This window comes from Accipiter gentilis, chromosome 1 (assembly GCF_929443795.1).
Source record: "Accipiter gentilis chromosome 1, bAccGen1.1, whole genome shotgun sequence".
NCBI lineage: Eukaryota > Metazoa > Chordata > Aves > Accipitriformes > Accipitridae > Astur > Astur gentilis.
Window position 1 is genome coordinate 37,386,610 of NC_064880.1, and position 25,296 is coordinate 37,411,905.

Here is a 25,296-nt window from a genome sequence, read left to right on the forward strand (position 1 = left end):
CGGGGCAGAGGGTGGCAGCGGGGCGGGGAGCCGGCGTGTCGCACGCAGCCTGCCGGGGAGGGAGCGGGCGGCGGGGGGGCGAGCGCCGGCCGGGGTGGGGGGCGGTGAGCGGGCACGGCCGGCGGGGGAGTGGGCGCCGGGAGGGGGGGGGGTGCGCGGCGTGGGGAAGTGGGCACGGGGAGCAGAAGGGGTGTGGGGGAGTGGGCACGGCGCGGGGAAGTAGGGGCGGCGTGGGGGAGTGGGCACGGGAGTAGGGGGAGCGCGCCCGGCGTGGGGAGTGTGCCCGGGGTGGGGGGGGGGGGGTAAGCGCGCGCAGCGTGGAGAAGTGTGTGTGTGTGTGTGTGTGTGTGCGTGCGGTGGGTGTGCGCAGCGTGGAGGGGTGTGCGCGGGGAGTAGGGGAAGCGCGCACGGCGGGGGGAAGCGCGCGTGGTGTGGGGTGAGCGTGTGCCGCGTGGGGATTGAGCGTGGCGAGAGGTGAGTGTGCGTGGCCTGGGGGCAAGTGTGCGCGGTGGGGGGGGGGGGGGGAATGTGCGGGGGGTGTGAGGCGAGTGTGTGTGGTGTGCGGGAACGTTCAGGGGGACGTGGGGGAGCGCACACAGCGTGGGTGAGTGCGCGCAGGGCATGCGGGTGCACGGGGCTGTGGGCACGGGGTGAGTGTGCACAGGGTAGAGGAGCGTGCGTAGAGTACAGGGTGAGTGTGCAAAACACGGGTGAGTGTGCGTGGCATGGGATAAGCATACGCAAGGTGTGGGGTGAAGGTGCACAGCACGAGCGTGCCCAAGGTTGGGCGAGCGCACGGGGTGTGGGATGATTGTGCGTGGCGTGGGTGAGTGTGCACGGGGCATGGGCATGTGTGCGCAGCACGCGTGAGTACGGGGGAGCGTGTGCAGCGCACAGTGAGTATACATTGTGTGGGTGAGTGTGCATGGCAGGGGTGAGCGCATGGGGTGTGAGGTGTGTATGGTGTGGGGTTAGTGTGCAAAGGGCATGGGTGAGTGTGCATGGTGTGGTTGAGCATCCACTAGGTATGTATGGAGCAAGGGTGCATCACATGGGGTGCGTGTGCGTGGAGTATAGAGAAAGTGTGAGCTGTGAGGGTGAGCATCCATGGAGCGCGGGGTGACTGCACAGCCCGGTGTGAGTATGCAGTGGGTGTGGGGTGAGTGTGCATGGGGTGTAAGGTGAGTGTGTGCAATGTGGGATGAGTGTGGATGGTGTGGATTGAGTGTGGTTGGTACACAGGGTGAACATGCAGGGTGTGGGGTGAGTGTGCGTGGCATGGCTAAGTGTGCATTGGGGATGAAGAGAGTGTGCATGGTGTGGGGAGTGAGTGTGCATGGCAGAGTGAATACATGGAGCATGGAGTGAGCGTGCACAGGGAGAGGGGTGTGCATAGCATGCAATATGTGAGGAGTGGGGATGAGTGTGTCCGTGGTGTGGGGTGTGCACAGGACGCCGGGGGTGCACAGAGGTATCAGGGTATGTGGATGGGGGCTGAGGGTGCATGGCACGAGATGCGGCTGTGCAGGAAAGTTTCCCTGCTGGTGCGAGGCACATGGGTGCCTGTCTGTGTGCACAGAGGTGTGAGCATGAGTGGCACGTACCGGGGTTGTGACTCTGTGTGTGTGGGCACAGAGTGCGGCCGTGTGCATCCCATGGAGGTGCCAGCCCCATTTTGGGCTCCCCCAGCCCAGTGCCAGGGAAGCAGTGCTGCAGGGCCAATGCCTTTGGAGGAGCTGTGGACGTGGCTCTGGCTTCCCTTGGCGGGGCCACCGAGCGCTCCCTGCCTCGGTTTCCCCACAAGCTCTCCTGGGCTGGGCACCCAGATTGTACGCAGCTCCTTGGCACCATCCTCCCAATGTTCAAGTACCCCTTACCTTCCTGGCGCTGGGCAGGGGGTCTCCCATCCAGGAGCGGCGCGGTAGGCTGTCCTGCTCCCTTGGGGACAAGAGGGTGGCACCGGGAAAGCCCAGGGTAACCGGGCTCTCAGTGAACACTGTCTGCCCTAATGCAGCCCCTTCTTGGTCATGGGGATACTTGGTGTCCCCTGAGTTTGGGTGTCCACCCTGGGGCTAGGGGGGCTCTTCTTGGGCGCTGGTGGCTGGCGGGCAGTGCCCCCGCAGCTCCCCGGTGTCCCCAGCTGCCGCGGCCCACGCCATGCTGGTGTTCGCACCGTAAACAGCCAGGCGGCAGCTGGCAAAGCGCTCTCCCCCCGGGCGGGCACCGCGCGTCTCCGCGCCGGCACAGCAGCGCTGGCGGGGGCTGCCAGCACTGCTTGCGTGTCGGTTCCTGTTTGCACCGGGGAGGAAAATGCGTTTCCTTTGGGAAATGAGTTGCAATCCGGAGTTGGGCCTGAAAGCTGTGCTGTCCCCCCTGCAGACTCTGGGTGCATGGGGGTGGCATCCCTACGGAGGTCCCTTTTTCAGTCCTGGGGGTGCTGGCTGTTCTCCTGCTCCCTGGCTCCACTCCCGAGTGGGCTTAGCCTGTGGGCAGGTGGGAGAACCAGCATGGGGCTGGCATCTACATTCCAAGTTCCCTGCCCACGCAGCTTCGCGGGGGGGGGGGGGGGGTCACAGACCCTTCTGCCCCTTGGGCAGTGCCCTGAGTCCAGAGAGGTCCCTCACACAGCATCGCCCCGGCACCCATCCCTCTTCCTCCATAACTGCTGTCCTCCTGGATCTCCCCCGGCACCGAGCAGGCAATGTGGGGTGTCCCACAGGAGGTTGGTAGTGCTGTCAGGACCCCCCTCCCCTCAGCCACCCTGCCATGGAAGGGGCCAGAGGATGCCTGTCCCTTTGCTGCAGACTTTGGCTGACGGGAGGGACAGTGTCAGGGCTTGGCAGAGCATACCAGGGGACTTGTGGGGGTGACACACACTGGACCCCAGTGTAGGGTCCTGCCTTCCCCACCTCCTCCCACCCAAGACCTGGCTCCCATGCTCCGTTTCCCCTTTGCACCCTGGTACACACCGGCTGGACCCCCCCTTAGCAGGTGGGGGGAGGCAGGGGAGCAGCCCCCTCTGCCAGGCAGCACCCTGGCTTGGGTCACCCAAGCAGGTCCCCACTAACCCCTGCTTTCTCGAGCCACCCCAGGGTTTACACCCAGGCATGCGCTGCCCTTGGCCTGGACCCACCAGAGGGTGCTCTGGGGGCTCCTTTTGGAGGTCCCCCAGTGAAAGCGGGGCTCCTTCCCACCAGAAGGCAACTCTCACGGCTCTGGAGACCCTGGTACACGGGCTCCGGGAGCACAGATGTTTGTGTGTTCATTAGGATCCTGCGTACAAATAAATGCCAAGGCAAATCAGAGGGGAAACGCTTTCATCCTCCTCCAGCCCTTAATGACATAATCGCTTCCAAGAGCGGGTGTCTCACTCACACGCTCCTGCTGACTTGGGGAGGAGGCCGGCCGCTGCGTCCTACCATCTCAGTGCTCACAGCGGGGGCAGGCGGGGGGGACACACCTGTTTCCTCATGTCCCAGCAACGTCCCGGGGCTGAAGAAGAGCCAGGTGAGCCCTTTGCTCCAGCCTTTCTTCTGTGTTACACCAGCAAAGCCCTTAAGCACAAGATTGAGCATCTGTTGTGGCCCGGGGAATCGGGGGCCTATGGGACACGATCTGGCCCCTCCAAGCAGGGATGGGTGCAGGCAGGCATGCGAGGCTGGTGGAGGATGGTCCTGACAGGAGCATCAAGGCTCAGGGCAAAAACTGGGCCTTCTGTGAGCACTGCATCTGTCCTTGTCACTGCTGCAGCCCCCCAGTTGGGGACACAGGGCCACGGGGCTGTGGGTCCTGCCACCTCCCAGCTTCTCTCCTGGTCTCCAGCGCCCCTTGGCAGCCCCACACTCTGCAGAGGCCAGGCAGGGATGTGGGAAGCTCGCAGAGCTGGCATGAAGGGTGTTGCTGCTTGCCCAGAGCCAGGGCAGGAAAGGTGATGGGGGGGTCCCTGGCAGAGAGCACTGTGGGTCCAGCCCTTGGAGCTCCCCTGCCCAGGCCAAAGCACCCAGGCAGGTCCCCTCCTTCAGCAGGTTACGTGATGTCCCAGCATGTGCTTTGTGCAGGGGACTGGGGAAGCATCCAGCCCTCTTCCTCTCCGTCCTCCCTTCCCTCCATCCTTCTATCCCTCTGTCCCTCCTACCATCTCTCTGTCCCTCCATCCCTCTTGCCAACCGTCCATCTCTACACCCCACATTGTCCTGCCCAGCCCCCAGGCTGCTTCCACTTTCCCTGCTCCTTTCTTCTTCCCTCGTGCAGGAGCAGGTCCTGCCAACACCCCACACCACAGGCTCCACACCCCCAGGAGAATGGGGCTGGCGCTTCTGTTGTCATCTCCATCAGAAGCCCTTTCCAGCACTTCTGCATGCAGTCCCTGACTCACTGGCTCTGTCATCCGCTTCCCTCCTGGCAGGTGCCCTCCTATAGCCCCTTCTGCCTTGGGATAAGCATCCTCCAAGCCCTGTGCCCTGGACAATCACGCAGTGATTTTCATAGGCACTGGATGGAGGGTGTCTGGCATCTCCTTGGAGTAGGCATCTGGCTGGGACTTTGGGATGTCAAAGGATGACCGCTTAGAGACCCACGACAGGGAAAGGCAGGCATTGAGATCTCTGTGCTGTACCACACTGCTCCCACTTGATCTTACCGACTGGCTGCAGGCCCACAGATAGGACCAGAGGGCAGTACGGGGAGAGACCAGCCTGCTCCAGCCAAGCACAGTCCTGGCCATGCCACAGCCTTGGAAGTGCCGATGGCCCCTGAGACCGCCAGATCCAACCAGTCTGTGTGTGCAGGTGTGGGAGGACCGGGCAGCTCTGCTGATGCAGATTGGGGCTGAAAGGGTGCAGGGGGAAGCTCTGGGGAACCTTAAAGCATGGGGGAGCAGGAGGATGGACAGAGATGGAGCAGCACCAGGACAGACACTCAGTCTGATGCCACCAGGACAGAGGGGAAGGGTGCTGGGAGCTGTGTGGCTTGCAGTCTGCAGCGGGGCATGCAAGCCAGTTTGGAGGAGAAAGAGGAGGGAGATGTTTGCTGGGAGCCCATGCAGCCAGCCACACACCCAGCCTTTGCTGTCCTGCAGCACAGCTCTCCTCGCTCCCCTGCCCAGCAGCACCCACAGGACCAGAGTGATGGCTGCATGAGTCAGGGCTGGGCGTGGGGTCCGGGCGACCCTGCCTTTTGCGGCAGCGTTAGTCACTGTGCCAAGCTGCCCCAGCCCAGCAGCACCGGAGCCCCCAGCATCGCTGCCCTCCCTCTGGCTCACACCCCACGACCTGCCCGAGTCTGCTTGCCGTGACTCAGGACCCAACCGCACGGCCACCCGGCCGGCCCAGCCAGTCCTGACTGCCTGGGGCTGGGGTGCTGGCAGGGCCCTGGGCAGTGGGTGCACGCCAGCCCCAGCGTTGTCACTCGGCCACGCTGCCCCTCGCGTCAGGGCGGAGAGGCAGGATCCGGCCGCCTCCAGCCATCCTCGGGAGCATCCTTGTGGTGAGGCAGACCTTTCCTCCTCATCCTCCTCCCAGCACCTGGCAGTGGGTGCCACAGTGGCAGCAGGCTGCAGGGAAGGGCTTGAAGCCTGGCAGTGGGTACCATCCTGCGGGAGCCTCGAATGCCGGGGCTGGGGCAGGCTCCCACCCACGCTGCCTCCACCAAACCACAGGGTCTGGCCGTGCAGGGGGACACCCCGTGGCAGAGCAGCCATCGAGCTGGTTGGGGTGCTGGTATGACCGTGATGGGGGATCCCAGCCCTTGCACTGCCCCTGGCAGGGGGAGAGCATCCCCAAAGGGCCAAGCTGCCGGCTGGGGCAGTGGGGAGGTGGCTGGATGGGACTGGCCAAGCGCGTCTGTGTGGCGCTGCCCCGGGTGCCTCTCCCCTGCGGGGAGGGATGCACTGCCCCAGGGATGGATGGAGGGTGCTGGTCCCCATGCAGGGTGAGCAGAGCATGGAGCTACCTCAGCAGCCACTTCTCCGGCAGCTCTGCCCTCCGGGGTATGCATAGTCGGAGCCCCCTCCCCAGAGATGGAGGATGGCTGCTGCCTTCCTTACAGGGAAAATAATGAGGCTGCGGGAGGGATTTGGATAAGGTGAGATGCTGGCCGTAAGAAACAGGACCCAGGAGTGGAGGGGTGTCTGCCCTGTCCTTCTGCTGGGGGGGGCTGAGGGGTGCCCTGCTGGGGGGGCAACTCCCTGCCAGCCTCCAGAGCCCACTGCCCTTGCAGATGCTGCTTAGTGTGCACTGCGCTCGCACACCTGGCCTCAGAATGTTGGGGTTGCACAGAGAGAGCAGGGGCCAGACACCAGTGCCAGAGATGATCAAGAAAAAGGAAGGACACAGACCCCTCACATTGACAGGCAGCATCCCCAAACAGCACATCGGGGGGTCCTTGTGCACCCCATCTCCTGCTCCTCAAGGCCTGGTGCCCACTGTCTGCACCCTGCTTTGGGTGCCCTGAGTCCCAGCACATCCCCTTGCCTGGGTGCTTGGAGACACTGCAGCAGGGCTGGCCTGGACACCCTATGGGTGCATGGGTGACATCTGTCACTGGGACCTGGAGTGGGGACAGAGGAGGACAGTTGCTGACAGCTCCCTGGGGGGAGAAGCAGAGCCTGGAGAGGGACAGTCAGAGGCCTCCCAGGACAGCAGGGCTGAGCAGGCAAGAGCCCTGGCTGGGACCCAGCTCCGCCAGCCGGGTAGACCCCTGCTCGGTACCCTGCAGTGAGCAGGCAGAGGGACCACAACCATGAGAGGTGGGTTTGTTGGAGGTTTTGTGTGCTGCTGTCCAAACCTTCCCTCAGCTGAGCTGGTATCTGGGTTTCTCAGCCTCCCCCTCATAGGCCTATCTGTGTTACTCCAAACTTTCCTAAAAAGCTTCTTTTTTTGGCAAAAACATTCTATTTTTGGTCTCAGTCCAGAGGGATTTTTTTTCAAGTTTGATTGAATTAATCTGTCCGGCTGTTTTCAACTTGGGCAATTGAAGGGAAAATTGTGCTCTTCCCATTTGAAAGAAAATAAAATGAAACCATTAACATTACAGAGGTTTGGGATTTTTTTTTTTTTTTAACCCCAATATTATAAACTTCCTCTGTTTCCCTTGGGAAGATCATGCAAGTTTTGCAATGCAAACTGCCCAGCACCAGGGATCTGGGCTACACACGCACATGTACAACTACACCCCCTGGACTCCCCAGCTACACGAGGCACCCACACAGCCACCCATGTGCCCCCCGGCTCACACCAGCCCCCCAGAGCTGGGTCCTGCCCCCAAGGGCACGGGGCCGAGAGTTTGGGAGGGAATCGGGGGCTCACACATACTCACACGCACACTCCCACGCACTTTCTCCCAAGCACAATCCCACGCACACCCATACGCTTACACCCCCATGCACACAAGCCCCTATGTACAGCTCCCCAGGCACAGCCACCTGCACCCCCCTGTGAACCTCCACGAACCCCCGTGCACACCCACATCCATGCAGCCCCACGCACATTCCCGCATGCACACCCCTATACACTCTCCCCCCTCATGCCCTCCTATGCACACCCCCAAGAAAACTCCCCGGATCTCCCCACGCCTTTCCCTGCACCCCCCCCTACGCACTCCCTCATGCCCCGCATACACCCCCCCCCCGACACCCCCAAGCCCATCCCCAGACACCCCGATGCCCACTCCCCATGTTCCCCATGCACCCCCACCCCCCCCATGCCCCCCTCAGCCCTCCCCCGGGACACCCCCGCCCCGCCCCGCCCCGCCCCGCCCCGCCCCGCCGTGACGTACCGTGCCGCAGCTCCCCCTGGCGGCCGCCCGGCGCCGCGCCGGCCGCCCCGCCCCGCATCCCGGGTTGCCACGGCGACGGCGGGGATGCTGCGCCCCCTCGGGCTGGGAGTTGCGGGCTCATGAGGGGCTTCAGTGGGTTCCTAGGGGTCTGGAGAGCTGAGGGACGCCTAGGAATCGGCGGGGAGGGGCTCCTGGAGCACTTCTGGGAAGTTAAGAGGGGGATGAGGGGCCCCTAGGGACGGCTGAGGTGCTTCTAGGAGTCTGGGGTGGGTTGCTAGCGGGTGGGGAGCTCTTGGGGAGCTCCTGGAGGTCTGGGGAGCTGGGCGGGACTGCTAGACGTCTGGGGCTCTGGGAGATTCCTAGGGGGCTCTGCTGGCTGTTCAGCCTCTCCAGACCACTGGGCCAGGTCCAGCCCCTGCCTGGCTACCGGCATCACCTGCCTATGCCAGGGCCTCTCCTGGCTGCCAAGGGAATGGATTTGGTTCTGCCGGCTCAGGGACAGCAGGCAGCAGTGGTAGGGTGTTGGCAGCTCCCAAAGAGCTAACCCCCCTCCCCAGCTGGGCAGTGCACTTGGAGATGTCCTGGGGGTGCAGAGGAGTCACCCCACAATCAGTGGCCATCTGCCTCTCTCCAAGTGTGAACCCCTTGCCCCTGTGCTAGCTCCATTTTCCATCTTCTTCCCCCTCCATATTTTTGGCTTTTGTGGTCTCCAGCCTTCAGGAGCTGTGATCTGGGGCAATGGCAGAGATGACACAGGTTAGATCCCTTACTCAAAAGAACTACCTGTTTTCCCCAGGGTTTATCCATGATCCAGACCTCCAGAGCCATGTCAGTGCATCCAGGAGCATGAAAGCAGCCCATTGTGGAGAAACTGAGGCAGACTCCTGAGAGGAAGCTTGCTGAAGGTCAGAGCTAGGACTCTAACATCTCACAGAGAGATTCAGAATCCCCCAGTACAACTGGCCTCACCCTGGCGTGGCTCCAGGGGAGAGCAGGGTGACCCAAAGTTTCACAGGACCTGCCTGAACTGAGCTCTCCTGATGGGCAGCCCAGGGCTTGAGGTGTGCTCTGGTGTTTCTAATCCAAACAGACCTGATCAGCTACAAAATGGGTCCCCACATGTCCCAGCACACAGACCCTACATCTCTGCAGCTCCCTTCCTGCAGGGCCTTCCTGCACCCACGCATGTCCTTCCTGTCCCAGACATACCTGCACAAACACAGTAAGACACGTGCAAACAAACATGCTCTCACAAAGGCACACGCAGGGGACAGTGTCACCAGCACACACACAATGACAATTTGTTGTGTATTCATAGATATGCATGAAGACACACGGGCCAACTTGTTTGCACACCCACGAGGGGCTCACATGCACAGTGATGCATGTGCACGCAAGCTCACCTGCACATATATGGTCGTGAACATGCGTAGACGTGTTACCTGTGCACGCACACACGCTGAACTGGTTGCATGCACGGGTACCTTCACCCACACCCAACCAACCCCACTCGCACCCACCCTTGTGTTCCCATGGGCGGGCACGTGGCCGGGAGATCCCGGGAGCCCCGAGTGCCTCCCCTCTCCCAGCGCTGCCGTGGGCAAGCCAGGAGGGAATTTCCAGCTGCAAAGCTGCAGCTGACAGATTTAGAGGCTCCCGCCCCAGCACTTACTGGGCCAAGTTAATGGTTCACTAGCACCCTGCTTCCCCTGCCCTTCCCCACTGGCTGCCTGGAGCGGGCAGCAAGGAAGGACCCACTGGTGGGCATCACTAGCACCCCACTGCAGCTCCCTTTGCCTTCCAGTGTGCCCAGCACTGCGAGCTCCGCTCCTGCCCTGCCTGGCAGTACCCAGTGCGCGGGGCCTTGCCCAACTCGGCTGAGAGCCCCAGTAGCCCTTTTCCAGAGGGGTGGATGGGCAAAGCCCCCATGCCCTGCGTTGCTACAGCATGGAGGGCAGGCACAGGAGCGTGGACCTCTCTGCCCAGGTTCTGGCTCTGCTGACGTCCCTCAGGGGCTCCTCTGCCCAGTGTGGCATTGCCAGTCAAGCGTGTGCTGCACACACATGTTGCCCTCTGCAGTTAGTTACCTAAACCCCCATGCTGGCTAGGGCTGGAGAAACCAGTTCCCTCTGGGCTCCTCGCAGGATGGGAGGGACCCCCTTGGAGACCCCCGGAGCCTCTGGAGCAGAGGGATGGCAGCCTGTCCTGCTGGGCAGCCAGGTGGGCTGCTCAATGCCCTGTGTTTGCCCATGAGGGGCACTGGCTGATCCGGTTACCAAGATGGGCCTGGCATGGTGCTGGTCAGCTGAGGTTGCAGATGGCCCACAGCATGCCAAGCGAATGCCTCATATGCCACCAAGCCAACAGTGTCAGTGCCACACAGGGCTTCTCCATGCCAGGCCGTGTGGCGCAGGCTGCAGCAACATTGGCTGAAGATGGAGTAAAAAAATAGAGGATACCTTCAAGAAACTCACAGCCCATCACCATGGTGTCAGGGCAGCTAGCTGTACCTCCTTCATGAGGGGTGAGCAGAGGGACGGTGGACTGCAGGTCACCGCAAACATCCCAGGTAGGGTGGTGGCAGGACACAAACTGGCATCCCCAAGTGTTGGTGGTCATGGATGAGAGGAGGAGAGCACCCACCCAGCCTGGGGGCTGCAGAGCAGGGCAGGAGAGCACTTGCCCTCATCCACACTCACGTCCTGGCTCTACAACATGGAGAAAAGCAGAGAGTGGATAAAAAATGAGCGGAACTCTGCTATGGGTCCCACCATGGCCAGCAGGAACAGGAGGCTGGAGGGAGCCTGGCTGATCAGGACTCATGGCCGGGGCAGGACGGCTCTCCGGCCGGTTCCATTCCAGTACAGCAGTCAGCGCTTCCCAGCCCTCCCCAGGAAGCGCTGTGGCACACCAGCTTTAAATAGCTTTATTAGTGGAAGCTCTGCACCCACAGGCCCCACGGTGAGGGCCGTGGGGATGCCAGGCAGCCCCACGCTGTCCCCTGGGGAAGCTGGGACTCCCCAGGGCGCAGAGCTGGGCTCAGCCATGCCGTCCCTGCCACCGGCTCAGCCTGTCTCTGTCTCGGGGAGGCTGCAGCATGAGCCTGGGGGTGGTGCCCCAAATTGTCCTCACCCAACCCCAGGTGGTCAGACGCAGAGGCTGAGCTCCTGACGGACAGAGCACTTGCGGCACTGCACCACACAACACCAGTGGAAGCGGCAAAGGCAGTTCTCCTCCAGCACCACCGTCTCGTCCCGGTGCCCTCGACCGCAGCACAGCAGGTCGCATCCACTCGTGTCCATGGCTGTGCTGTTGCAGATGCGGCCCCGGGTGCCCAGCGAGCCCGTCTTACGGTTAGCTGAGCAGAAATCAGGTGAGTCGGCTGAGTAGATGAGGTCCTGCTTGTCGGGAGGTTTGATGTTGTCCCCCACGGGGATGAGGGTTTTCCCGTCATTGCCTCCCATCACCTTGAAAGCCCCGTTGAAGCGCTCAAGCAGGCGGTCCCCCACCTCGCGGAAATGGGGCATCTTCCGCCAGCAGGTCCGCAGAGTGCAGGAGCCCGACAGCCCGTGGCATTTGCATTCTGTCCTCATATAGCTGCGCACCGCCTGGGGAAGAGACAGCAATGCTCAGACCTCAGTTCCCGGCCTCCCTGCCCAGCACCCCCAGCCAAAGCCCTGCCTCTTGGTGCTGCCCTGCCCCAGGGGAGGGTGCTGTGGGGGGGGGGGGGGTGACAGGGAGTTTCCAAAGCACCTGCAAAGGGCTCCTGAAAGATATTTGGTCTGATCTTACCCAAAGTTAGTGCAGGCATGGCTTGAGGGAGGTAAAGTTGGAGGGTTGGGTTTGGTGGGGGCACGGGGTGATGCTTGCAGAGAGGGCAGGGAGCACAGGGGCCTTACCAAGCGCCCGGCCTCGTTGTTGTGCAGGTCGATAAGAGCGCGGATGTCATTTTTGCCCTTCTTGCTCTTGGCATCCATGAACTGCTGGGATTTCTCGTAGCCAAACTGCACGTCGTCCCCACAGCCCCCCCACTCCCAGGCTGTGCCTTCTGTGCCTGGACCTGCCGTGGGCAAGGGGGGAGCCCGGCTCCGTGTCAGCTCACAGCCGCACTGCAGCAGCTCGCCCATGCTGCAAGCCTGCGTGATGGCGTGGCTCACCCCAGCCGCTGTGATGGCATACACGAAGGCTGTCTCCCGGATATCTACAGGAGAAGAGACAGGGCTGAGATGCGAGGTCAGCTCTGGCAAAGACTCTGCAAGCAAAGCATCCCACCACCAACATCCCATGGGGGCTCAGACCTCCCCTTCTCTCCCTTCGTCTGTGCTCGGTGCTTTTTCCCTGGCAATGCACCCACCCTGGAGCAAGCTGCCTGGGGCAGGAGCTGCCTCTTGCGAGCGGAATGCAGAATTTGGGGGGATGACCAGGCCCTGTAAGCATTCCTCCACCCCAGCTGTAGGGTCCTAGGGGCAACAAATCTCCTGCCTCCCTTTGCAAGGGTAGGTGCTGCCCCATGGGAAAGAGGGGAGCTCTGAGAGCAGGGGGATCCCAGGTGTCCAGGTGGTACCCACAGCTTTCTCACGCTACCCCGCAATGTCCCTCCAAGCAGTAAAAACCCCATCCCCAGCTGCAAGCTGGCACCTGGAGACAAGTGCTGCGAGGGACACCACGGGTGCCGCTCATCCCTCTGCAGGGTGGCAGCGATGAAGCTGTGCTGCCCACTCTTCCCCCATACCCGCTTTGCCATGGGGTGCTGCCTGCCCCCCCTCCCTCTGCCGGCACAGCCTCCACCCTGCAGGATTATTTATTATTAGTATTTGCTCCTGTCTCTCTCTGCTCCGGGACACGAATTCCAAGCATCTTTCCCCTGCCCGGACCTGCCGCTTGCAGCCGCAGCCAGCGGGGGATTCTGGCAGCGGGGGCGCGGCGTCCTGTTGGGGGGGCTCCCGTGCTCCCCCCGACCCGTGCCAGGCAAACCCCTGCCAACCCAAATGCCAGGGCAGGGCTGGCCCAGGGTGGTGACACGCAGAGGGCATGGGGATGGACAAGAAGCTGTGTTTTGGAGGGTGCCCCATCCCTCTGTCTCCACCACTCTGACTTGGGGGGGCTGTGGGAAGAGGTGGCACTGACTCCATGAGGGGCTCCTCCACAAGCCCACGCAGCACCTGATTCCCACTGCTGTCGGTAGGAACTGGACACACTGGTGCCTTTCCAGCAGTGCCACCCCGGGGACGAGTGTCCCCTGCCCTGGCTCTCCTGTCCCTCCTAAGCCACATGACCACCCGCCTGCTCCCACCTGGAACTGGCAGAGCCCTGGGCAGGCAGCCTGCCGCTGGCAGAGGTCCCTGTGCCACCCTGCCAGCCGGGGCCCCGGGGGGATGCTGGTCTTCTGACAGCTCTTCCAGACACGTGGCTCCCCCCAAGCCAGCCTGCCCTGGCACGCTGTGCCTGGCACAATCGGCAGGGAAGGGCGATGGCCGCGACTGCACCAGGGAGACCACGGCCAGGAAACAGAGCGTGCCACAGCATTCTTGGAAAGAAGAGGCTGTCAGATGGGAGGTGCCCATCCGATGGCAGCTGGGAACCCAAGAAATGCTGGGACGGTTTATGCAGTCCCTGCAGGCTTACAGGGAGGCTGGTGCCTGCTGACACCTTTCAGTGCAGTGCGAGCTCTCTGCTCCTGACACCCACGATTCAGCCCTGGGGACCTCCACAGGTCTAGCTGGGATGTCCCATGTCCTTGGAGTGCCAGATACTCCCAAACTCACCACTGTCCTCAGAACAATGCTCATCTCCCCAGCCCCGGCAGCGAGGCTGGGCCAAACAGAGCGTGGGGGCTCCTTCAGCATCCCCATGCCTGATGTGCCTGCGTCTCCTCCGACCCAATCTGCCCCTGGGTACCCGCCAGCTCATCCGCCAATATCGCCCACTCGCCACCAGGTTTGGCCTTGGCATCCTGGCACCACCCCGCTTCCAGCCTGGCACCCTTCCTGGCACAGATCCCACCTGCCAGGCTGGTGTGAAAATAGATGACTCCAGAGGCAGGTGTGTCCCCCACGTGCCCTGGCTCTCTGCCCCTCAACTGAGTACACCTCCATCCCTGTGTTGGGAGGAACCCACACTTGCAAATCAGCTTCTTAAATGAACCTGCCCTCCCTGCCACAGGCCGGTGTCTCCCTTGGGGCCCCAGCTCTGCCCCTCACTGGTACCCGCACCTGCCGGGTGCCCAGGGCTCTCTGCCCTTGCCAATGCCCCCAGGGAGGCCACCCTGACCCCCCTGCAAGGCCCAAGGACATACCCGCTCTGCCATGGCCTGGTGGGTGCACCAGCGGGAGATGTGACCACCAAGGAAACCAGGGCTCGCTCCAGCATCTTCGCCCACCCCAGCACACCAACCAATGTGGAACAGGGGCAGGACTAAACTCACCATCCACTAAGTGGCCCTACCAGCCTGAGGTGCTTCGAGCATCCCCCCCCTTCCCTGTTGTTACCCCAGCCTCTCTCCCTGGGGACCGTGGCAGGACTTTGCCATCCCTTACAGACTCACGGGTGCCCCCTCCCTCTGCTCCTGCTCTGGCTTTGATGCAGCTGGGCTGGGCTTGGACCACCTGGGTGGGACCTGCCCATCCCTCCCTGCCACCTCACCCCTGACCCTCAGGGTGGCATCAGGGTGCCCACCCAGGGATGCAGGGATGGGGGCCAAGCAATCCTCTCCTCTGCTCCCTGCAAGGCCGGGAGGAGGGAGCTGCAGGGTACCCATGGGGCGAGGGGCAGATCCCAGTGGCTGTGCGCTGCCTCCTACCCGGGCCCCTTCCCACCCCCCGCCCCACCACACACCCCGGGGTCCCGGGGGAGCAGTAAATCACTGCCAGACGAGGGTGCATTCTTGGGCTTTGTGAAGCCCCGTGCTGTCTGGGAGCATCGGTAATTGCTTCATTACAACACGGGGAGACATGTCCCAGCAGTAAAACCTCAGCGTGACTGCACCGGGGAGCACTGAGCAACCCCCTACACATGCACACACACACACACACACACACACACACAGGTTTGCACACCCAGACTCTGCTCCAGAAGTCCCGGGGAGGCGCGTGACTGGGCGGCTGGAGGCTTTTTGGGAGGTGGAAGGCCGAGGAAGCACTGGCCTTACCCTGCTGCAGGATCTTGCCGAAGTACTTGCTGTGGCTGGTGCAGTTCCAGCGGCGGAAGCGGAATTGGTACTGGCACTCCCGGACGCCCAGCTTGGTGCCCTTGGCCACCTCCTGCACGATTTCTGGCTCCAGCTGGCACAGCTCCGCCTGCTTCCCTGCCAGCCGCTTCGTCTTGCGGCAGATGCTGTTGGGGTCCATGACCAGGGGGCTCCCCACTGCCCTGCAGGAGGGGACAGCGAGCAGAGCAAAACCAGCACCCAAGCCCGGTGGGGGGGACCAGGGTGGGGATGGGGCATGGCCAGACCTGCTCCCCGGGACGGAGTGGGGCCACAGGGCAGTGCTGGCTCAGCGGTGACCCTGGGTGACAAGGGGACAGGGAGAGGTGTATGGGGAGGACAGGACAAAAGGCATGGGTGGCACCTGCATGCCAGCACTCAGGGCATACGTTGCCCTCCCCAGCCAGTTGGAGATCCCCAGCTGTGGGGCTGGCTGGAGGATGATGCTGGCATGTGCCACTTCACACCCCGAAGCCTTCAGGGACAGCCCTCGGGGGTGATGGTGGTGTACCCGACGGGAGGTGGCAGAGATGCTGTGCTGCTTAGCACCTGCTCTTTACATCTGGCACTGACCCAGCACAGCCCTGGCATTGCGGTGTGACCGATGCCCAGCGCAGCTGCAGCTCCTGGAGCCCCGTGGGCAGAGCGGGGAGCCCAGCCAGCACTTTCGATGTTCCTCCCCCTCTCCGGGGGGGCTCACTGCTTTACCCTGTGGGAGACGAGACGAGTGACCTTGCCGGTGATAAAGCCGCTTGGTTGCTGGCCAAGCTCCCATGTTCGACTCCCCCTACCCAGGCACCGGCCCTAAGGGAAGAGAGCCACGGGCAACCGCGGGCGCACGAGGGAGGGATGCAGGTGGCATCGCCAGCCCTGCCGATGCCAGCGCGGGAGGGCAAGTCTCAGCTGGGCCCGTGTCAGAGGCGGCTCCTCCTTGCCAGCGCAGATGGAGAGAGGTGCCTGGCTCTCTGGGCTGGGAGGCAAAGTCTGAGCACGATGATGCCCTCCCCGGCATGCCGCTGGCTACAGAAACTCCTGTACTTTCCCCACACATTTTGCCTGGAGTGCCCTCCACGGCACGGCTCGTGCAGCTGTGCAGCCCGCCAGCGCCATGCCCCATGCCAGGGCGGGCGACGCTCCAGCTCCGCCGCAGGCAACGCCGGAGCCGCAGCGGGCAGAGGGCAGGCACGCTGCGCTGACGGCCTCCCGCCTACGCCACCCGTCCCGTGGCACCGTGGGGCCATGGGCCACCCGAATTTAGCACGCCCCAAACAGCCCCACTCAGCAGCTCCTCGCCTCCAGCACCGCTCCCGTGGGCTCGGAGCTCGTCCTGCTTGATAATATGATTTTCCTGGCTGTGGATGCCCACAGGACCCAGGGCTGGACTCAGATCCCCCAGCGCTTTGGGATGTCCAAGGACTGCGAGACCATGTACGCTGGCGTCCCCTGGGGAGCAGCACCCAGGCAGCCCATGCTGCCGGCAGCCCCACTCGCTGGGGAGCACCGGCTGTGCTGCAGCTTCCAAACCCAAACCTTTATAGTCTGGCCAAGCCCCAGGGGCTCGAAAATCACAAGCTGAATCTCGGTGTTTAACTATGTTCTGGGTTTCCTTTTTGCTCTCACGCAGCTGGGGTCTGTGTTCGGGACACCAGGCTGCAGGACTTTGCTTAACATCCTGCCCCCAGTGCAAACGCCCTCCGAGCCCCTTGTTTGAAGCTCGAGGTCCTGCCAGAGTCTCCCTGCCCCACATCAGGCTCCCAAGCTGCCTGCATCTCCTGCCCACCAAACCCCAGCTGGGTTTGGGGCAGACATGTCCTCTCACACAGCCTGGAAAAGGAGCCCTTATGGTTTGGTTGGAGGTTTAAAGGGTTAAACAGCTCAGCTGAGAGGCACAGCCTGGAAAGGTGACCTCCAGCAGGGAAACTGAGGCAAGACTGCACCGCTGCTGGGGAGCACCCATCTCCCTTTGCTCCCCACAGCTTGGTTTGCCTTTGCTGCATGATGCATGGGTGCCTCTGCAAAGAGATGGGGTAGCTGGGCAAGCATCCTGGGGCTGTGACTGGGCTGGCACAGGTGCCCCATTGATGGGGAAACTGAGGCCCATGTAGAAAGCCACCAGTGAGCCTGTCCAGTCCCATCCCATTGATGACCACATGGGGATTCAAGCCTCCATCCCAGGCTCCGAGCTCACCCTCCTTGGGGACCGTGGGCTCCCGACATCCACAACAGGACAGTGGAGGTTTGGCCGCCTGCTCCGGCGGGGTGGGGAAGAAGGGGAGCCGGGACGGGACTTTCATTAAGAGACGGCTCTTTGTACTCATATAAAAACGATGCGCCAGCCCCCCGGGGCCATCAGATCAAATGCTGAACTGCAGCTCACCCCGGCCCGCCGGATCAGGCCGGGAAGAAGAGCTCAGCCCTGCAGGGCCGGGGGGCGGTAGGCGGCTCGCCGGCACCGTGGGGGTCCCCACCCATGTCCCGGGCAGTGGCGAGGCCAGCGGGAGCGCACAGGAGCTTGCCGGCCATGCCGTCGAGGCGTGGGGTGGGCTGCCTAAGTCCGGCGCAATATTAATTTCCGCTGGGCTTCGCTTTCTGGCGCGGGGAGGCTGCCGGGAGCCCGAGAGCTGTTTTGCTTTGGAGGGTTTGGGGGGGGGGGGGGAGAGGGGGAGACAAGGGCAAGAAAAATGCTGCCAAACTGCTACCGCTTTGGCAAGGGCTCCGGCGCGGGGCCCAGATCTGCCTGAGCTTGTCCTGCTCCAAGGCCTCCCGCATCTACAATTAAGGTGCCCCACCTCTGCCGCCGGGCACTCCTCCCCCTGCCCTGGTGAAGGAACCAGGTCGCCAGCCCGACTCCCCCCAAACTGCCCGGGGCACCCCGGCCCCCCGCCTGGCAGCCCCCGGCCGGGCTCGGCGCCTCGGCAGCATCCCTCCCGCCTGCCCCCAGCGCCCTTCGCCTGCTGCCGAAACTGCTGCCGGGCGGCTGCCGCCTCGCCCCGAAAGGAGCCAGGGTGATGAGCTCCGCTTTCCACCGTGATTTCCTGCACCCCTGTCCAAGGGAAACAACCCCCATTGCTGAAAGTGGAAACTGAGGCACGGAAGAGGAGCTGCAACCCACCGCCAACCTGCTGTTGTCACCCCTTTGGCTGCCACAGCTGCAGCCTGAGCCCAGTCCTGGTGACACACGGGAAACAGGAGTCACTGATGCTTCTGATGCAACCCTTGTGCTCTGGATGCTGTCCTTGCTGCAACAGAGCCGGGGCTCCCAAGAGCCATAATCACCAGCTTTTCCAGCTCAGCCCATGGTCATGGAGCCTCCAGTATGTCCCAGTCTGGTTCCCAGCCAAAATCATAGACCAAGGAGCCTGGCACAAGTCCCCATCTCCCCTTTGGACATGGGGATGGTGTGGAGCAGGGCTTCTCCCAACCCCTGCCAGCAGACCATGATTGAGGGGAACCAGTGGGGTCCCAGTTTGCAGGGGTCCAATGGAGAGGGGCTGGTACAGCCATGTGGCAAGGAAGAGGATGGCCAGCCTTCACAAATGGCACCTGCATCTTGGGTAGAAAAATGTGTCCTTTGGTCCCGACAGCCCCGAAACCCCAAGGGAGAGTGGCAGTTGTGCTGTGCCAGCTCCACATGGGACCAGTCAGGTCTGCACCTATTGAGTACTGCTGCCTGGGCATTCCTGTGTGGCAAGGTGAACCCACTGTGGGGTAGCGAGGGCATGGCTTGCCTTATATCCAGGTCTCCATCCCAGCCCCTGGATGCCTTCAGGAGGGGGATGCAGGGTGCCAGGGTACCTGGCCCATTGCCCCGAGCCCACAGGCACTTCTCCACCTGCTTGGAGAGGCAAGAGCTGCAGGATGCCAGTCCTGGAGAGCCAAGCTACATCCTCGGGGTAATGTGTCACCCCACATTCCACCCAATGCTGTCACACTCAGTGACAGCCCTGCAAGGAAATCAGACCCCACGGGAGCCTGTCTCTTTCCAAGCTGTGCAAACAGGACAAGGGGGGAGATATGCATGATTTTTCACCCGTCCAGCTTTCCCTTCATCCCACGCAGGCGCGTGGCGGGTACCTGGCCCCTCACCCGGGGCGATGCGTGGGTGCTGCCACTAACCCGGGCAGCCGGGTGTGGAAAGCAGAGCAGGAGGTGCACGGCGGTGGGGAGGGGGGTGGTGAGTAAGCAGCAAGTCACTGCCCTGGGGGGCACTGCTGGGGCTTGGCTGCCAAGCAGCACCGGGGGCACCAAAGGAGCAGGAAATGCCGTGGACTGGGGAGAGCAGGGGGACACCATTCCCTGCCCTCCTCCTCGCACCTCCTCAGCAAGGACTGCATGCAAACAGCTGGGAAGCCACCCAAAGGAAAGAGGCTTTGATGTGGCATGGCATCAACCGATGGACCTGCCAGCTGCAGGGTCACGTCAAGGCTGGGCGCTCGCAGGCAGGAGCTGCCCGAGCTTGTGCTGCGGGTACCGGGCGGGGGGGGTGGAAGGAGCACACACCCGCAAAAGCACTGGTCCCAAAGCTGTGTCCAAGCCCTGGAGGGGCTGGGTTGAGAAGAAAGGGGTCCACCTCCCCCTGGTCGCTCCATCCTTCCTCTGGGTGCTGGTGGAGGTTGGAGCTGGGGTGGCATGAGGGCTGGGCTAGTACATACCCAAATGCAGGTGCTACATGGGGTGACAGGACCCTGCACATCCTGAGCGAACATCGGGGTGTGCCCGGCTCTGCCCAGCACCCTCCTGCATGGGTGACGTTTGAAGGGGTCAAGCCTCAGATGCGAAGTCCAGCCGAGCCCTTCAGCTCAGGGCATGCATAAGGCAGGGCTGGGCAGCCTGGGCGTCACTGTGGGAGAACGGAGGTGTCCAGGAGCAGGGACGAGGGATGGCATGGGCAAAAGGTCAGTTGTCTTTGTGGTATGACACAAGTAGCCCAGTTCTGGAGCTAGTGCCATCTCAGAGTGCAAGGGAAACGTTTTCCCTTTGAAAAATCCAGTGGGTCAGCACTGCCCCAGAAGAGGTACAGGGAGATGACGCCGGGCAGGGGCTCCCATGCTGGGAGGTGTTTTGCTGCCCACATGGCGCTGGTCCAGGGGTGAGGGCATGCCCCGGATGGCTGGGCAGCCCAGTCTGCTGGACGCCATGGGGGGCCGTGGGTTGTGGGGTGGTGGGTGTGGGTCAGCAGGCGTGGAGGGTGACTCACGATGTTCACCCCAAGACATGCAAGCGGGGCCCTACAGCCTGCCAGCCTGCCCTTACAGGCTCTGGGCAGTGTGGGTGCTGGTGGGAGTGGCAGAGGAGAAGGGGAGGCCACTGGCACATGAAACCCATCCGGTGGTGTGTGGCTTCAGGGGCCATGGGGTCGGGACCCCATCAAGCAAGGGTGCAGCCATGGGTGGCAGTAGATGGGTCGTCCCCGAACTCCTCTGAAGGAGTCCAGTGAAAACCTGGAGATGCACTGCCCACGTGCATACATGGGAAGGGGACACAGGGCAGGTGTCCGTCCCTCCGATCCCCCTCAGACCCACAGCTGGAGCAGAGCACATCTCATGGGATGGTTTTCCCCCTTGCTCTCTCTTCCACCTCCCGACTGTTCTCGTCCATGCCCACGGAGAGCCGATGGGCGTTGGGGCACTGGGGAAGCCCAGCTTTGCTTGCCCCCATCCCCACAGTGCCTCTGTCCCTGCGAGCACAGCCCAACCACAAACTGGCTCTGAACCTGCCCAGGGCTCCTGAGACACCAGGTTGGCCCACCCTGTATCCCCGCACCCTCCAGGCCAGCCCAGGAGCCTCAGGCAGTCCCTACCTGTCCTGCTCAGAGAGGAATCACTGTTGCACAAGGAGCCGGGTGAGAAACACGAAAAGATGAGGGGAGGAGGAAGAGAGAGATTTTACAGGGCTGGTGGGAGCAAGGGGAGCCTAATCTCTGCAGCCTGGCACTAACCAAGGCACTAGCAGCCCCTGAATGACACATCTTCCCATCGGCACTGACCATAGCCTTCTCCCCTTTGCCATGGAAAGATCCGTGCGTCTGCCCATCCCTCTGTCCTTCTGCCTCTTCTTAGACACAGGGGCACAGGTGGTGTAGGACAAGGGTGACTGTATCTTCAGTGGGCCCTCTGGGGACATCTTACCACAATGAGGGTGCTCTTTCTCAGGCTACGATGTCATCAGCATGATGTCACTGCTCGTACATCACACACAAACTTTTCTCTGTAGAAGCAGCCATCTGGCAGGATCCCAACGGGCACCGTTACCACCCATGAATGGCCAAGCCTGGCTGCATGCCTGGGCTGAAGACCATGCCCCCCAGGACCCAGCCCCACTGCACCCCACCGTGCCACTCTCACAACTCAGTTTGTCACCAGCGTGGGGAAAAAAAATGCCTCAAACAGGCAGCCCCTGCATCCCCCCACACTGCACAGCCAATGCACCCAAGGGCGGGATGGGGTAGGTCGTAAAGACCTCCCTTTCCTGCCCAGGGGAACAAGCCCCCTTGGCTAAGCACCCATGGGTGCCCAGAGATGCACATGTGAAAACGTGCTACCAAAGTCCCTATGCATCAGTGACAAGGACAACAAGGAACCGCTCTACCAATGCCACCGGCCCTAGAGCTTCCAGGAGCTCTGGCACAACATACGGCTGCAACCCTGAACCCCTCCTCACCAAAAGCAAAACCCACAGACACCAGTGCTACCCAGACCTGGCAGAGGGGATGGGGATGGGGAGCAGACATGTAGGAAGCTGCCTGTCTTGAGCTGGCTCAAAGGGCCAGGCAGCGCCCGGATTTCTCTCCCCCGCATGGGAAGAGCTCCCTGGAAATGAGGGATGATCTCAGCCGGGGGCCAGAGATCCCAAGCTCTGGGGGAAGCAACTCGTGAATCAGCTGCCTGCTCCGGTGCCCCGTCCCGGGAAGGTCGGCATGTCCATTTGGTGGTGCTGGTGGCCTCATCCACACATCACCTCCTCCCGGCTCCCTGGATCTGGGTTCCGGAGTGAAGCAGAGTGCGTATTGGTGATCCCCCTGCAGCCGCTCCGCTGCCCAGTGCATTTGGCCGTGCTGCGTGCAGCTGGGTTATTATTCTTAAATTAAAGGTTCCTTTTCTTCTTCTTTTTTGAGAGAAGAAAAAACAAGTTTGACCCCTTGCCCTCCTCTGCCAAATCCTGCTAATCTCCCCAAGCCGGTGCTGCCAGCGCACGCACGGCATGGTCACGGCACCAGCAGGACCCAGGCTCGGTGGTAAGACGTGGCTCTGAGCAGCCAGGGCGGGGGGCAGCACTACCCCAACACCCTGCCCTTGCCGGTGCCATCTGCCTGCCTCTGAATTGAAGGCAAGGGAGCTCCTGCTTCACCTCTGCCCGCTCCAGCTGTGGGCAGGATGGCACTGAAATCCCTGGAGCTGGAGCGCAGGGCATGAGCTTGGGGGTGAGGGCTCACTGGGTGGGTATTGATGAGGATGGGGCAGAGAAAGCAAGGAGAGCTGAAGGGACAGCCAGGTGTGCGGAGCAGCTGTCTGAGAATTAGCCAGGGAAAAAGAGCAACTCTCAGGCAGCAGGAGGGACTGTGCCCCGGGATGGCACAGCTACCCCCAGGCTGATGGCGGGGAGCAGGGGGAACCTCTGCACGCACCCTGCCCCAGCCAGCACTCACCCTACCGCGCTCTCCCCTGCTGTAGCAAAAAACCCCAAGCAAGCGCCTCTCAAATCCACATTAACCCCTTTCCCGGCAATAAACACAGCGTTTGGGCTCCGGGGCCAGACTCTCATCTGGTGTACAACTGACCGTAACAGCACCATTTATATCCACCAAGGCCCCCCCTTCTGCCCTGCACTCCTGGAGCCAGGGCTAGCGAAGGGGATGGAGCCACAGAATAAATCACTGGCAGGCAGGCAGGGGACCGGGAGGGAAAAGGCTTATGGAGAGCTTTATTTTAGGGGTCAAAAGAGTGTGACAATGTGGAGACGAATAGCCTCAGATAATGAATGATAGCCTGGATGGCACGCCGGGGAGCTGGAATCTAAGCACTTAAAACCGGATAAAGACAGGCTGGGTGAAATTCTTAATAGATTTAAATAGTTCATGTTTCGACAGATACCTGGGCTTTCCAAGGCTGGGTCCCAGCTCTGCGCCTGTAATGAATCCCCCACCCCCTCCGGTATCCTGCGAGGCACCGTCTCTGCCTTTGATGAAGGCACCATTACAAACAGGGGTTTTGTCCCCGCCGCGTCCAGGCCACCACTCGGGAGGGGACACCGTAGGGACCCTCGGGCTTTTAATTAAAGTTGACTTATTGGAGAGGTCTGGAGGCCCCTACGCCCCCTTCCCCAGCCCTCAGGCATACAACCCTCCCAAGCTGTGGGCTTGGGGTGCGGGGAGGCAGCCTGCAGTTCCCTCCGCAGGACCCGGGTGTCCCATACCCCTGGGGGTCCCGCAGCCCGCTGTCCCCAACGCGCTCGTGTGCCCGAACCGCGGCAGCGTAAGGCTGCCCCCGGTCTGGCTCTGCCTGGCCAGCGAGCAGCGCTCCCCACTCAAGGGCTGCCCTGGGTGCAGGGGACACTGTTGTCCCCAAGCTGGGGCGGGGGGACCATCCCCGGAGACCGAGGGACCCTGCGCGCCCTCCTGGCACCCACCCCGGGATGTCCTACTCACCACCAGAGCCCGATGATGTTGGCGGGGCAGAGGAGGATGAAGAAGAGCCCCAGCTGGGTCCGGGAGGAAGGCAGCATCCTGCCAGGGCTGAGGGGAGCGCCGAGCCCCCTCCGCGCCCCCCGTGGGGACCCGGGCAGCCGGGCTCGCCGCCGCCCCGAGGGTCCGGCCGGGGCCCCGGCGGGTGGGTGCCCGCTGCCTCCCTCCGCCGGGCCGGGGCGGGCGGGCACCGCGGCCGGCGGGGCTGGGCTGGGCTGGGGCTGGGCTGGGCAGGCACCTCCGGGCGGCTGGAGCGCGGCGCGGAGGCTGCTCCGGAGAAGGAGGAGGAGGAGGGACGGGGCTGCGAAAGCATCTGCCTCCGACAGGGAAACCGGAGCCCGGGGGGACGGACAGGGCGGGCCGGGCGGGGGGACTCCTGGGTGCCAAGCTCGTCTCCAGGCGCGCAGCCACGGCCGCGGCGTGGGCACGGCCACGGGCACCCTCCGCCAGCGGGACGGTGGCTGCAGCCTGCCCGGCCCCGCGTCCCGCCGCCGCGCTCGGACGCGCGCCCCTTATAGCGGTGTCTGGCTGGCACAGCCCTGTCCCCCGGAGCCCCGGGGACCTGGCACGGCCCTGCCTGGCACAGCCCCACCTGGCACGGCAGGGCTTAGCCCTGCAGCCCTTACGGGAGCCTGCCTGGCACAGCCCTGCCTGGCTCCACTCGGGGTCCTGGTGCAGCCCTGCCAAACCCAACCCCTGTCAAGGTCCCCCCCTGGCACCTGCCGGTCACTCTCCTGCCTGACCCTGACACCCCTGGCACGGCCTTGCCCAAACCTTGCACCCCCGTCTTGCTGCCCACGTAGCCCTGCCTGGCCCTTGTCCCTGTTGGGTCACTTGGCACAAGCCTGGCTTCATTGCCCTGCCTGCCCTCGGACCCATCTGTCCTGCCTGGGGACACTGGAGAAGTGACACCACCCCCCCCTCAAGCACCCCCCAACTTTTAGCTCCAACTCCTCTGGGGAGACATCCCTGGGGCAGGAGGACACATCCCTGGGGCAGGGGGACATGCAGGTGGATGGTGGCAGCAAGCCCCGGGAGCAAAGAGACCGGGAGAAGAGTGCAGGGAGGGCCAGCTTGTTTATGGTGATCTCATCTCAGGTGCAGCCAGGACCCAGGAGGGAGACAGCCCCCAGGACCACATCAGAGCAGGCAGCAGGAGCTGCCTGGGGCAAGAGGAAGCTGAGGGGCCTGGGAGGTAGCGGGGCCGGGAGGGGGAGGACCACACCAGGTCTGGGCAGCTGGGTACAGGAGGAGCTGGTGCCTGTTGACTGCCAGGCCAATTTTCTCCTCTCCGAGCAGCCCCGGGGATGGTTTCCCAGGGCTCGGCGCAGGGCCTTGGGGCTCTACTTCCTCTTGCACCATCCGTGACTCAGAGCAGAGTTTGGGGATGCAGCTCCCAGCCCTGCAGCACCAGTGCTATGGATCCTGGGGCTGGGACAGCCACCCTGGGGGGCCGTGATCCACCTCTGCAGCCACCTCCGCTGAGCACCCAGACAGCCCACTGGGTTACCCCAAGGGAAATGGGGTGTCTGCCACCAGCAATGGGCAAAGCAGAGCACCCTTACTGCTAGTGAGCTCACCCCTTCCTCCAACAGTGATTTGGGCTCTGTCCCCCTTCCTGGGAGGGTACAACCCCGCA

General features: G+C 62.8%; 1 protein-coding gene across 1 annotated transcript; it reads right to left on the bottom strand.

The window, feature by feature from the left end:
* Window positions 1-10,781: 10,781 nt before the first annotated feature.
* On the bottom strand, window positions 10,782-23,801 carry WNT6 (Wnt family member 6). The gene is made up of 4 exons (XM_049803618.1): window positions 23,622-23,801; window positions 14,921-15,141; window positions 11,673-11,974; window positions 10,782-11,381 (listed from the first exon to the last, which is right to left on the bottom strand). Exons 1-4 carry the CDS (start codon window positions 23,696-23,698, stop codon window positions 10,920-10,922), a joined length of 1,062 nt encoding a protein of 353 aa, XP_049659575.1. The 5' UTR covers window positions 23,699-23,801; the 3' UTR covers window positions 10,782-10,919.
* Between the last annotated feature and the right edge of the window lie 1,495 nt (window positions 23,802-25,296).